The sequence below is a fragment of the Colius striatus genome, chromosome 4 (genome assembly GCF_028858725.1).
Source record: "Colius striatus isolate bColStr4 chromosome 4, bColStr4.1.hap1, whole genome shotgun sequence".
In the NCBI taxonomy this organism is placed as follows: domain Eukaryota; kingdom Metazoa; phylum Chordata; class Aves; order Coliiformes; family Coliidae; genus Colius; species Colius striatus.
Window position 1 is genome coordinate 57,208,601 of NC_084762.1, and position 14,325 is coordinate 57,222,925.

The following is a 14,325-nucleotide window of genomic DNA, read 5'->3' on the forward strand; positions in this document are numbered from 1 at the left end:
GTTACGTAACCCTTTCGACACTACGCGATGTTGTCGTAAACTAAGTGGGAAACAAACACATCGCAAAACGTTCCGGCAGCGCAGAGGCAGCGCGCCGAGCAAGCGGCGTACGGCGGGGAGAGGGGACGCACCCCGCGGGAAGCGGGACCCGGCTCCCCGAGGAAGGAGCGCCGGGCCCGGAGCCTCTGGGCCGACACCGCCAACACGCACGTCAGTCACTCGCTTCGCTGGGAACGCGCGGGGAACCCTCACGCGTGAGCCAGTCTGTTAAGAGCAGGGTGGCAGCTTGCTTTCCACGCAAAGGTGGAGGTCCGTTCGTCCTCAAAAGTAAGCTGGAGGCAGATGGAAACAACCGACCTCAAAAAGACCCCAGACAACTTGTTTTATAAAAAGCTACAGCTGCTCTAAGATCGTAACACCTCAGGTCATTTAGGTACGTTTAGAAGGCACCGTGCAAGTCAGAGGTACAGCCATCTGTTGGCAAATAAAAAGCTATTTCATAGCGACAGGTTTTGACCAACAGGAAAGACCAAAGACAGAAATGTCAAGGCCAGACAACCCTCCCTAAATCCCACCAAGTGCTTCAGTCAGAATACTATTGGATTAAGCAGAGGAAAGACTACTTGAGTGAAAGTTAATAGCTAATGACACATAAAGGTCTGAGGCTCAGCTAGTAACCCTTCTAGCCTTGCCTGTCACCCCACTTTACCCTCTTTTAGTCTGCCTGATGCCAAGTTTTTACCATGCTTTTCAGAGCACTTCATAAAACCTTAATTTTTAAACTATGGCTGTATTTGTCAGGCAGCTCATTTATAACATATTACCAGAAACTGACTTTTATGAAGACAAAGGTTTGGGGTTTTTTGCCCCTGTTGTTTTTGAGATGTTTCCCACAGGCGGTTTGTTGCTATCTGTGCATATATATGCAAATAAACTTCTCACCTCTCCCTTCCACCAAAGCTCTTGAAAGGCTGCTAACCAGAGGGACACAATCCTTCTAAGGCTTCACATTTAATGAAATTAAGACAGGTGGCCAGATGAAGGACTCACTTGAGTAGGAAAGCTCAAGCTTTGTCTGCTGTTTTAGGCCAACGTACATGGGACCTCAAGCTCCACAGTTGTGCTTGTTAAATTAGAACTCAAGTTCTCTCCTATTCTTGAAGCAGATGCGGCAGCCTGACCATAAATGGATGAAACAAATCTTCCATTTGATTCCAGGCTTTGTCTTGTAGGTTTAAAGAATTAATCGTAGGATTCAAGGATTACCTTGCAGAAGAAAATAACGAAACCACTAAACTTTAGAGGCCTAAGCAGCAGCAATGAAAATGGCTGCTTTATTGCTTTACATATGAAGCTTACTTTTACTGTTCAAATCTATGGAAATCTAAACCTAGAAAGACAACTAGAGAATCCAACGGCTTGTTAACTCTAAATAACAAGTTAAAAGAGCAAACTTGCTAAATTCCCTATATTTGCCACAAATTATTAAGTTTTAATCACTAACATCCTCAAGATCCATTGACTCTGGAGAGCATGGTAAAAGCCAAGTAAGCAAAGTATTAGTTCAGCCTGGTATAGCAAAAACTAACAACTGAAAACTTGGCAGTTTACCTAAACATCAATCAGTTTTAACCCTACCACTCATCTTGGGTACATACAAAGACTTCAGCCAAAGTTAAATACTGGATGGAAAATGTATTTTTAACAAATTGTTGAATGCCTACACAGTCACCAACCTCCAGTGAAACGATGATACCCAAATTTCACCTTCCTGATGTTTACAACTGGCATATTCTTCCCTAAATATCACACAATCCTCTCACACAAGCATTCTGACCATGATCTCTCTTGTCCTTCTTCCTTCACAGAATCACAAGGGTTGGAAGGGACCTCGAAAGATCATCTAGTCCAAGACTCTTGGCATGCGCATGAAAACAAACAGTGATGAAAATTTGCAAATCGACTTTATTCAACGATGACCATGACTTAGGCATCAGCAATAGTAACTTCAACTTCTACACCAGGTTCAATGCTGATGGAAGTGATCTGCTTCACGATCTCAGAAGGGCTGTGTAAGTCAATAAGCCGCTTATGGATACGCATTTGGAAACGATCCCAGGTCTTGGAACCCTCACCACAAGGAGTCTTCCTAGTAGTGATTCGCAGAGTCTGAAGAAAAATCATAAACACGGGGTATTTAGTTGATGCATACAGGAGATAATTTGCAATCAAATCAATCCACCTAAAAACGCTGTATGGTATCCGTGTCATTGGGAAGTTACTACTTAAGTTGTATCAACTAACTGATGTTAACACTCCTTCCCTATATTTACTTTTTTTTTAACATTACATGATGAAATAAATTCCAAGACAGAAAAGTCCCTTCCATGTTCAACATCTTTTGTACTGAACAGTTGTTCAAAGTATCAAAGCAACTTGTGAAGTCATTTATCTGTTTACGTTGGGTCTTCCTCAGTTTCATAGTACAGCTTTTCACTTCAACTTCTTTTTTTTAAAGAAGTTTGAAGTGTACATTTGCAGAAAAACCCCAAACTTTTAAGACAGGAAAATGGCGTTAAGTACCTTGGTGGGCATGCGGACAGGTCCTTTCACCTTCAGGTTTTTTTCCTTAGCACCTCTGATCAAGTCAGCACAGACTGGAAAAACAAAAAAAAAAACAGGTTTTTTCCTATTTCTTTTTCTTGTTTTTTCAAGCGAAGATTTCAAACAAGATGTTGGCTCAGAATAGCGTATTAAATGATCATTGCCATTCATTTTAAGGGTTATCCTCATAGCCAACCGCATACAAGCAGAAGTGTTACGACATGGTAAGCAAAGTCATGTTATGATAGTAGGCAAAAGCCATCACTACAAATTTAAGCTGTATTTAAGGTGTAATCAGCCTGAAGATCCTGCATCAAACAGTGATTCCAGAACACTTACATATGATTAAAACACCGGCAAAGCCAGTTCCTAAGTAGGATTAAATGATTTACTAAGGAATGGTAAACTCCTAAGCTAAGCCCTTAATAAGAAGAGTAGCAAAATATCAATCAAGATGATAGGGGACTGGAACATCTTCCTTATGAGGAAAGGCTGTGGTAACTGTGGCTGTTTAGTCTGGAGAAGAGGAGACTGAGTGGGGATCTCCTTAATATTTACAAATATCTAAATGGTGGATGTCAGGAAGTTGGGGCATCACTTTCGTCTATTGTACCTAGCGACAGGACAAGGGGTAATGGGATGAAGCTGGAACACAAAATGTTCCATTTAAACATAAGAAAAAACTATTTCACTGTGAGGGTGACGGAGCAGTGGCACAGGCTGCCCAGGGACGGTGTGGAGTCTCCTTCCTTGGAGGTCTTCAAGAGTCGCTTGGACACGTTCCTATGTGACCTGATCTAGCTGGATCTACTTCAGCAAGGGGGTTAGCCTAATGATCTCTAAAGTCCCTTCCAACCCCTACCTTTCTGTGACTCTATGATTCTAAAAAACTGGTGCTTTTCAGTTCTTACACACTGAATAACAACTAAAACCCCCCTGATAAGTAAATGGAAGAAGCTCCACTATCTTACATTAGTCATTATGACACAAAGTTTTCAGCATAATGAAAAACCCCAAAGACTAGCTTCCACTAAAAACTGAATTAGAATTTACTTGGCAGCATATGAAGTGCTTTGGGTAGACTTTGTTAGCCAAGTCACATACAAACAGGCAGACATCAACATCTTCAATTACAACTGGCTTCAATACATTCTGTTTTGCAAGACATTACACCACGTGTCATTTGGTACTGAACAAGATACTCCATTTAAAAAAATAAAAAAGTACCACTCACCCTTCTCGAGTGATTTTACATTGCGACTCGTCAAAGTAATTCTAATGCGATGAATTGCTACCTCTTGTTCCACAGGTCCTTTGCCAGTATCTTTAAATGCCTAAAATGTTGAAGTAACCAGTATCAGATAACACAGTCAACACCAAGTAAAGATACTAGCAGCTTCTTAAAAAAAAGCCAAACCAACGAACTTCTAGAGCATAAAGAGCAATGCAGCCGTGAGAACGTTTTGTCCTGCTGACTAGATGCCATATCCAAAGGGTACAGTGGCATATAAGAAACACTGGGAATCAAAAAGAAGGGCAAACTCCTAATAGCTTTGAGGGGCAGTAATTTTTTAGGTGTCTAACAGTATCTCATGGAGGGAAGCTGCAAGAACGTCTCTCCCTGGTTTGCCTATACACAGCAGGCTGTCCAGTCATTAATATTACTCATGCTCAAAAAACCCACATTTCAGATTGCATGCACTTTGCAACTTAACCTCATCGTGAATTCAGTAGCAAAAACAAACAAAAAACAGTAGCAATTTAAGCAATGAGGTAAAAAAAAAAGGCGTCTGGCCAGAAAGTCTAATTCAGTCGCTCAGTGAAACTGATTTGCTGAGCTTATATGCAATTACACGCTCGAAAATAGTTGGGCATTAGTGGAGTCCAAGAGAATTGATGAAAGAAAATAAAGAGTGAGAATGTAAAGGAAGACGGGTGTTAAAAAGCCGTGGCTAACATGTAGTACTTCCCACATCGGTAGCACACTAATTGTTACATTACCGTTCCCCTATAAACAGCCGCGCGCCGTGCTTGTCGCTACGGCTCCGGCCGAGCCTCGGCCGCCTGCTCCCCGCCCGCGCTTCCCCGCGCCGGCCCTGCCGCCACCGGCGCCGCTCCCTCCGAACAGCTCAGCCTGGAGGACGCGCTCCGGCCGCGGCGGCCCGAGCCCACGGCGGCGACGGCCCGGCTTCGGGACCGGCCGGAACAAGGCCGCAGGCACTCCTCCCCTCTCGCCTCCCCCGCCAGAGGTCCCGGGAGCCGCCTGAGCGGCGGGGAGGCCCTTCGCGCGCCCTGCTCCCGGGCACGCGGCCCTGCTCCGGCACCGAGGCCCCGGCGGCGGCAAGCACGCGGCCGCCCGGGCCCGGCGGCCACGCGGCGCCGGCCGCAAGTAGCGACGGCCCGTCTCCACACCTTCCCGACCCCCTTGTCTCCGGCGCCCCCCGCCTCACCATGGCGACCGCGAAGCCTTCCTGACCGACTTATTCCCGGGCGAGGGGCGGCGCGGAGCCCAGCGAACAGCGGTGAGCCAGGAGGCGGCGGGCGGCGCGGGGAGAGGAGGGCGCGGTAACCGCCGGCTGCTTATATAGGGAGCGGCAGCGCCGCCCTCATCCGGGTGTTGCGGGACCTTTCACCCGCCGAGACGGGCCCGGAAGTACCGCGGCCGGGAAGCCGGGACGGCTCAGCTCGGGCATCTGCGCGGCGGGCGCTGGCGACACCGGAGGGGAGCGGGGCCGGGAGCGGTGAGGGGTCAGGGTGGTAGGGCTGAGCTCCGGGGCAGGCCGCCCGGCTTCCGCGGCGAGAGCAAGTGCGTGGGGCTGCTGTGCCCCGGCACCAGGCCCGGCCGGTGCTCGGTGGGGCACAGCGCCTTCCGTCTCGGACCTTGTTGCCTTTGCCAGCAGACTTGGCCTATCTGTTGGGGGAAGCACCGTGATCTAGCGCAGCTGTGAGTCTGTGTTGCTGCCGGTGACAGCGAACCCCTCACCATCCCAGCCTCTTTTTTTTTTTCCCTTTTTCGGATTCCTGAAAGTGGAGGTGCGAGAACGGAAGCTTTGAATAAAAATGGTGGTTTCATTTGTTCTTAAGAACCTCAATTAAGTCAACTTTATCTGTTGAAGTCCCTTTATTTATTCAGATGGTGCTTTGGAGAGTTGTGTTTGAATGAGAAGAGTCAATGATGTAGCCCAGACACTGATAAATGTATAAATGTATAATACATAAATGTATAAAATAAACGGTAAATGTATAATGTTAGCAAAACTACCGCCACCTTTGGAAGCTTAGTAATTACGACAGTTATATCACACCGCACATAATAAAATTGTTTTCCCCTACTAAATACTCTGTAGGTCTTCATATGTTCCTTAAACCTCATGTGATTGAGATTTTGTATGCCGGTTAATCCATTGTGATGCTCAAATTTAGATTTGTTTTGCACTTTGGATCTTTTGTGTTTCCTCTTCAAAATCTCCAGTTTACTGGTAACTTTATTGGACCGGATTCTGTGTTCTGATAGAAGCAGTTCCAGTTAACGTGGATATAGAAGTTGCCATCACGTTGCAGATTCCTGAAGTGCCAACAGTGTCTTCTGCCAATGGAGATGAGCACTTGAAAAATCTAGTTTGATCCTTTTCTCTCTGGCTTCTCCCTCACAGCAGTGAAAACAGCATTTGATTCTGGTAGTTTGTTTTCTGAGCCACGTCACAGTTATATTTCCAACTTTGAACTCACTTATGCATAAAGAATTCATATGTACTCTGTTATCAGCTACTCCCAACTACTTCCTGAGGAAGCTTTTGAGCTGTTCTGTGTTTATCACTCATCTTTATATTCATCACTGATCACAGTGATCATGCGGAAACAGTTTTCCAGTAATCCAGATGGTTCTGAATCAGCAGTCTTGCTACATGATTTACATTATAGCTTTAATTAATATTCTTAGTAAACTTTATTTCCAGATAAAATATTGAGTAGCTTGCTGCCATGAGCTAATTCCTGTGGGCTTCAATTGGAAATGTCTGTCTGATTCCTCACTGATGACACAGACCTGTAACCTTAGTTTTCGTTTACTTACTATGACCTGTGTGTGCATAACTATGTGAATTTCTGTCTGTCCTCCTGAACAAGTCAATGTACAAATGTGTTCTGTTCCTGTTGTTTACCAAATATATGCTGTAACTGCATGAGGAAAAGTCACTCTGAGAAGATACCTTTTCCATACATTCAAGCTGTGTAATCTAAGTAGAATTTCCTGATTTATTTCTTGTTCCTATATCAAGAAGTCAGATCTTTTTTCCCGTGAGTAATGTGAAGTTGACAGTAAGTGTCTGAGTTTGTGCCTGCCTGGTTTTTTCCAGTATTGGCACTGCCTCAGCTTTCTTTGAGATTTTTTTTTTCTGAGCTTCCCCAGATTTCTCAAAGCTTATGGAAAATCCACATTAACAGCACACGTCTCCTTTGCCAGCTTTTAAAATTCTTGGATGCAAGCTATCTGGAGCTGCTGATTTAAAAACCGCCTTCTGTTCCTGTGTTTAAGGCTTTCCTTTGATACCATTAGAATTTTCTGATATATGTTGTTTGTTCTCCACAAGTGTAGAACAGAAATTTATCCAACTTCCTTCTTTCTCTGAAACACGCTATAAAAAATCCCAAATAAATAGCCATTGTAAATACAACTTTTTATTTACTTTCTGAACATTTTGTCATTCCTAACTTCTAATTAATGTTTTGCATTATGCCTGGTTTTCTGTTTGCATACTGGTGTTAGTGTATGCTTTTCTCCCCAGCTAATGCTCTTCTTTAGGTATGAGACTGAGTTTGGGCTTTTAATAAACTGTTGACAGATGCTTTTTAGGTGAAGCTTCCAGGAATGTTTTCCTCATGTCACATAACTGGAAAGGTAAATGATTAAAGAAGCAAGACACACTTTTAACATGACTTTTTTGGTCTGTAGCAGAAACAATACCAAATTTCATTATTTAATGCAGAATATGGTTCCATGTGCATTCATGACACTTTCTGACTTTATTTTGGAGGTTTTTATACATTACTGGGATGGTTTGCTTCTCTTTCACCGGTTTGTCCTTCAGAAACAGTACTGAGTAGTGGACTGAAAGTGTTGTATTCACATATTTATTACTAGCTTATAGTAAAACCAATTAGATTCAATTTGTGCTTCCAAATCACTAATTCCGTTCCTATTGATTAAATATGTGTGTATAGGGAGTTAGGTTCTTGTCTAGTTTGTGGTCGTTCATTTAATTTTAGCCTGATGATCTTTACTTTGTGCTAAATGGTCACCTGATTCTTCAGCTACTTGATTCCATTGCATTTAGTCTTGTTAAGTTTTGCCTGGGAAGGTTTTGTTGGTTTTTTTTTCTCCATCACAGGCTAAATTATGCTGGTTTTTTATCCTGAAAAGATATCCTGATGTTCTACAAATCCAAATCCATTTAGTCTAGATGTAAATTAACTTTCTTTCTTTGTTCATGTGACAAAAAAGATCTCTGAGGAGATCCCCCAGATGTTCTTGTAGTGCTAGAGTGGTCGTAATTCATGAGTAGGTCCTGGTATGATTCTATCTATATGACCAAAGAGTTAACTGAACAAGCATGTGCCTGCTGTCACCATCTTCTAAAATGAAGGCTTGTGTTGTCTCCTGGTGAAGGCTGAACTCCAATGCGCCTTTGGATGGCTCAAAGGACAGACACATTCCTCAGGCTTTGCAAATTGACTTACTCTTTCGAGTAGGTTTATTCTATTTATTTTACATAGTGGGCCTGTGGATGGCTTTGGCAGGGCTTACAATAGCTTCCTTAAATCTGCTTTGTCACTTTTTTCATAGCAATTATTTGATGTGTGCAGCTCCCTGGAAGTTACCTGGGTTATGCCAGCCTCATCCTTCTCGTCTTTGGTTTCAATGGTGATTAACATATTGCCAAAATATATTCCTGTTTACCTGAAAATCACATCCTTCTCCAAGGTGTTTGAGGTCTGAACATGCTTCCAAAGATTTTGTTTGAACTTCTGGTCATGACATACCTGTGAAGCAAGATCACTCTCAAGGCTTCTTGGTAAATCCTCAATAGGTAGTGGACTAGCTAAACCAGTCAGCAGCAATCCAGTGAAAACTATTCTTAAGCCTTTTAAGAAAGGCTTTGGCATCCACTTGGTCCTAATTATAGGTGTCTGCCTATCTTCTCATGTTAATTTGAAGTTAGTCAGTTGTGTCATGCCTTAGAACTCCCCTTCAAGTTCATTGCTTAGCAGCAAGGTATTAACTGTAGGTATTACCCCACTGGAGCTGAACATACCCCCTTTTAAAGTTTGATTTATGCAGGTGGGTAGCTGATAACTGGCAACAAATGTTCTGTGCAGGAAGCAGATGGACAGAGCACATAGTGCATCAGCACTGCTCTGCATACTGCACCCAGCTCCTCCATTTTACATTTTGTAAATTTTCATGCCAGTTCTGGCATAAAGCTCATTGTAGAAAAATGCAACCCCCCTCAAAGTACCAGGCTCTCTTTACCTTAAACAATTCTCATGTAACCCTAGAACACATGAACTAGATCCAAGACACAGAAAAAGAGCAATTGTGCTTTTATGGAGTCATTTACTGTTGACAAATGTTGCTGCAAATATTGATCATTAAGAGACTTTTTCAAGTTGGTAGCATGAACTTCATAGTTATCACTACAAGCACTATCCTCCTAAGTATGTACTTTATGCCTGACAATGATATCAAAGCCAAGTGTATGGACCCTGGTTAGAGCAAAACTTCTCTTGCCAGCCTGTTTTGCCTTGTTCTCCTGATACAAATCACAATGACAAAGATTACATAGCTGTTAATATGGCAGAGCATTTCTAGTGTCGCTGAGTCTGTGATACATCACTGCAATACGTCTTTGAACTCTCAGGATTCAGACAAGATTGTACATCTGGGCTTCTTTCAGGAGGGTGATGTTTCAATTTGTCTTGCTGTAGTTGAGTTTTTAAGTTTTTGGGTTTGTTTGTTTGGTTTTTTTTAAATTGATGAATTATATCTTCTCTGCTTGTCTGGATGAATGTTTGTTGCCTCTCCACCCCTTGCTCTGCAGATGTGGTGCTTCTGTCAAACTTGTGATAACGAAAAAACAACTTTTTACATAGAATAACCATACCACTCACATAGTTGTGGCAGCAGCAAGGTAGATTATTGATTGACAACATGTAAATTGCCAGTAATCACAGAATGGCAGGGGTTGGAAGGGACTTCTAGAGACCATCTAATCTAACCCCCTGCTAAAGCAGGTTCACTTCAACCAGGTTGCCCAGGAATGTGTCCAGGTGGGTTTTGAAAGCCTCTTGAGGAGGAGACACCCTGGGCAGCCTGTGTCAGGGCTCCCTCACCCTCACAGAAAAGAAGTTTTTTCCTTGTGTTTAAGTGGGACATAGGCAGGAACGCAAAAAGTTCATTACCCCTGGTCTTGTCACTGGGTGCTACAGAGAGAAAAAAAAAATGTCACCTCATCCTCCAGACATCCACCTTTTAGGTTCCTTCTGGATGTTGATGAGGTTCTCCCCTCAGTTTTCTTTTTTTCTAGGCTAAACAGCCCCAGATGTCACAAGCAGTGAACTATATATTGTGGATCAGCAACACACCCAAAATCACAGTCCTAGATGCTTACAAAGTGTTAATAAGCACTGACAAGTTTCTTACCCTTCTACAACTGATCCTATTTACATGTTCACACAGTTCTATATGTGCTTTGGAAAGACGTGTGGGTTACAAATTTACATTCCCACTTTTGGGAGAGCAGATTCCCCTGTTTCCAAATCCTCTTTGTTGGAGATGTGGGTGTGTGCACCCGTGCAGCTCATCCCTATGCTGGTGAAGGTCCTGGGAGCTGTTCTCCTGCTGCCAGACCCCATCCTGTCAGGCCCTTGGCCTCTTCTGGGAGCGGCAGGGCAGCTACTCACCATGCCCAATGAGGAGGATGCTGTCAGGCATTAGAAGGAATAACACCTTCCACTCTGGCACTGCTTTCCTCCCAAAGGATTCTCACAACAATCAAATTCTCATGCTGCTTTTCAAGCTAACTTTTTGAATTTTTTTTCTCTCATAAAGTAATCTAATCCCCTGGTTACTGTTTAATCTGAGTGATCATTGTCTTAAGTGAGCTTTGTTATTGTTAATTTCCTCTCAGTGTTATCAGGTTTTGGGCAGGCATCCTCTCAGAACATGCCGATTTGGGTATTCTGTTCGCACAAGCTATTTACACTCGCATTCCTACCGTATCATCTGTTGTTATACAGGCCACATTACCAAGAGGGGAACATGAAATTCCTGTACAAAACATCCCCAGCATTAGCCTGGTGAAAGCAGAACTAGTGGTGGCACAAACAAAATCGGTATTTTTGCATCCAGTTTTCATTTTGGAAATCACCTTGGAAGGCTTCATGTGTGGAAAGGTTCATCAAGTGTAAGAAATATATTCTGCACTCCACCAATCTCTCCAATCCAGACTTGGCCCCTTGTGTCAGCACCTCTTGGCACTGTCTGTCATGGTTTGGTTTACTTTGAAAAAATAACACAGTTCAAGAAGCCTGTAATAGTTTGTAGCACACATGGAGAAACTGCATCTATTCTAATAAAATCCTTGGGACTCTTGGAACATAGCGAGCTGATTTAACAACTGAGCTGGGAACGTCTTCTAGACTGCAGGTTGGATTGCCAGGTTTGCCTCGCTGGCTTCTCTATGGACACTTTGGAGCATTTAGGAACTAGCGGGATGTGGTGGATTCTCTCTGTGCTGTGCTCATAAAGACTTTGGAGTTATCTTTCCTCCTTACATCTGCCTCCTGCAAAGACTCAGCTGGTAGCTGAGAAGCTACCAGCAGGAGAATGCATGTTTGGTTGCACATCTGTCCTTGAGGAAGAAAACGGATTAATTTTACAGCAATTATGTTTACTAATATTTGTAGTCCACATGTATTTTTGCCTGTGACCCTCATTCTGCTGCTTTAGAGCCCAGTTGTGAAGTCCCTGATCACATTGTTTTTTCTTTCAAAGATCAGTTTAATCTAATCTTAATTCTTTGGCGAGACAGTAGGAGAGAAGTGTTTCACGGTGCTTGTGATGCCTTTCTATCATGGTGCAGGGATAATTTAAGGAATTATCCTGACCTCACACTGCCTTACAACTAGAAGATACAGAATCCAGCATCACTTGCAGCATGTTTGGGGCTTTTTTACTGAAAAGCTTTTCCTGGTTGCTTTGAGATTAGTTTCCTCTTTGTGATATTCTTGATCTGACTGGTTTTCAGAAACGTTTGCAAGCACAAAATTCAGCAAATGCCTGATAGAGATGATGAGGAGATTTAAAGCAAGGGAGAATCGCCATCTTGATGGTACAGGACTATTAAAGAAGGATATTAGTTGCATCTCACAATTGTGTCTAGATTGCATCCAGATTGACTTTGGTGAGACTTATGAAGAGATGCCCTTCCCAACCCTGGCATCTGCAAAGAACGTGAGGCCAATTCAGTAACGCTTCTCCTGTTGCGACCTGACCCTCTGTGAACTAGCTAAGTTAAATTACTCAAAATTTGACAGAAACAAGAATAATAACATAAAACTTAGGACCTGGAACTAAAGGAGATACTGCGGTGTTAAAGATGTGCTTTAGAAACAAGAATAATTAGCCACTGTGATTGTTCAGAACAGCTGGTCAGATCCACAACGTAACATGAAAGTGAACCAAGAGGCATCAAATATTAAGAAGTTTTGGTTTCAAAGGACACGCTGACTTCTCTAAAAAGCTAATGTGGCAAAGTCGCAGCTGTGGCTTACTATGTAGAAATCCAGAGGCTGCAGTAGGGGGGCAGGAACAACAAGCCTGGAGTCTGTAATGTCATGTTACGGGAGACCCAGCAGTTCTGTTTAAGAGAACAATTAACAGGAGAGTACAGCAAGTCTATTAAACTTGTCTTTCACCTAAACATACGTCAGAAGTTCCTCCTTCACTTGTAATTAAAACAGAGCTCGTACATGTCCTTTCACACCAGTCTATAAGACATCAGTGTTACAAATATGGAATGTGGTTTGGTTAGTCTCCCAAGAAATCATATCACATATGAAAGCAGCTGCATGTAGGTGTACCCTTACGTGTTCAGAGGAAGAACTGCTGCTCATACACTCTTGTGAAATGTTCCTGGTGGGAGGTAGAGGCGATCATTTTGTTCTGGCAGGCACAAATGTTTATGCCAGTACCTAGGAAAATCCCCAAAACTCATCTTTCCTAAAAAAAAAAACAACCCCAACACACCTTTGCCATATAAAACTGGGCTTTTTACTCTTAAAATGTACCGTGTACAAAAGAAATGTATTCTCCTGTGAAGAATCCACCAGTACACAGGGCCAGATCATTGGTGTGGTTAACCTGCAGCACTAACTAATCATCCTCACAATTAGCATATGGTGGAGTCATCAAGAAAAGAAACAAGAAAAACCTCCCAGACTGTTTAGGGGCTTGTAATGGTTGGCAAAGAATTTAAAATTAGCCAGTTTTTCATTTTGATGGGTCAGGAGAGTTGGGTTTTGAGAGGCTGGGAGTGAGGGGAAAGCTATTCTTGTTTTAACTAAACAAGAGACTGCCGCAGCCTGCTGGTAATGGGTGACTGCTCTGAACTGAATCGGTGGCCTGGTCTAATTTTAAGCACTAGTTCAAGACTATTAGGTGAAGTCCTAGGAGGTCCTGACAGCCCAGTGGGCAGGTAGCTCTAGCATACAACACAGAAATTCATGTGTCAGCAAAAACTTATTTTTCAAGGAGAGCTTTGTTGGTTGAAAGGCTTTCTAGCAAATAAAGTTCATTTCTGGGGATATCTCCTCTCTCCCTGTATCTTGCTTGTGTCATTGCCTCCTCCAGCCCCCTCTCTTCTTTCAATAGTGCTAATTGTTATGGTCAGGACACTTTTTCAAGTGTTGTTTGCAACTCAATACACAACTTTTTAAGCAAACTATGCAAGCATGAAAACGTTTTTAAAAAATTGAATGTACTTCCTCCGAAAGTCAGCTGTTGACAGGAATGATTAATTACATTTTAAGAATATGCTTTTTCTCCCCTTGAAATTAGGAAACATCTAATAGCAATCATTTCACTTCCAAAAGCTATACAGGGACTGACAACTTTTAAGGAGGTCTGGAGAAGTTCTGTCAATTTCTATACAAAGAGAAATTCGGGTGACAATTCATCTGCTGGATGTTGGTGCAATGATATGTTCCCTCAAAAGCTTTGTGTGTGGGTTTTGTTTATCTGCAAACCATTTTAATTGAACCATTAGGTAAGAGAGAAACAAAGATGTGGCCAAAGTATACAATATCTCTCTAAACTTACTCTGTTATTGAATATATTATTAAATACTCAGTCTGTCAGTCCCCACATTTAGAGTCATCTCTTTTATTATCTCCATTCAGGTGCAACTTTCATTTGTGGCTGAATCAAACCCCTGTCACTATTTTTTAAGTAAATGGGTGGGAAAAATACATGGCTTGAAAACTAAACTGGTTTTCCTTCCATCCTTTTTGGAGGGAGTAACTTGAAAAGAGCTGGACATTAACGTTTCCAATTTGCAGCCTGCTTTGCTCTTTGTAGCCTGGCCCATGTGCAGGAGAATATTAAGTTCTGAATTGCCCAATTATCTGAGGTGCCCTGCAAAGGCAAATGCAATCACCTCCCTG

The 14,325-nt window shown here is 42.7% G+C and overlaps 1 protein-coding gene and 1 non-coding gene across 2 annotated transcripts; both read right to left on the reverse strand.

Annotated features, from left to right (window-relative positions):
* Window positions 1–1,945: 1,945 nt before the first annotated feature.
* RPS20 (ribosomal protein S20) lies at window positions 1,946–5,168 on the reverse strand. The gene is made up of 4 exons (XM_061995730.1): window positions 5,055–5,168; window positions 3,839–3,938; window positions 2,584–2,657; window positions 1,946–2,169 (listed from the first exon to the last, which is right to left on the reverse strand). The coding sequence occupies exons 1-4, from the start codon at window positions 5,055–5,057 to the stop codon at window positions 1,987–1,989; spliced, it is 360 nt and encodes a 119-aa protein (XP_061851714.1). The 5' UTR covers window positions 5,058–5,168; the 3' UTR covers window positions 1,946–1,986.
* Window positions 2,734–2,798, reverse strand: LOC133625411 (small nucleolar RNA U54). The gene has a single exon (XR_009818719.1). It is a non-coding gene; the product is annotated as a small nucleolar RNA U54 (small nucleolar RNA).
* Window positions 5,169–14,325: the final 9,157 nt, after the last annotated feature.

Bases quoted from the DNA above. Each gene is read 5' to 3' on its own strand.
- RPS20 (XM_061995730.1), bottom strand. The intron at 2,658-3,838 runs GTGAGTGGTACT...TTGTTTTTCCAG, and splicing joins TGTAAAATCACTCGAGAAGG to TCTGTGCTGACTTGATCAGA. The intron at 2,170-2,583 runs GTACTTAACGCC...ATTTTTCTTCAG, and splicing joins CTGTCCGCATGCCCACCAAG to ACTCTGCGAATCACTACTAG.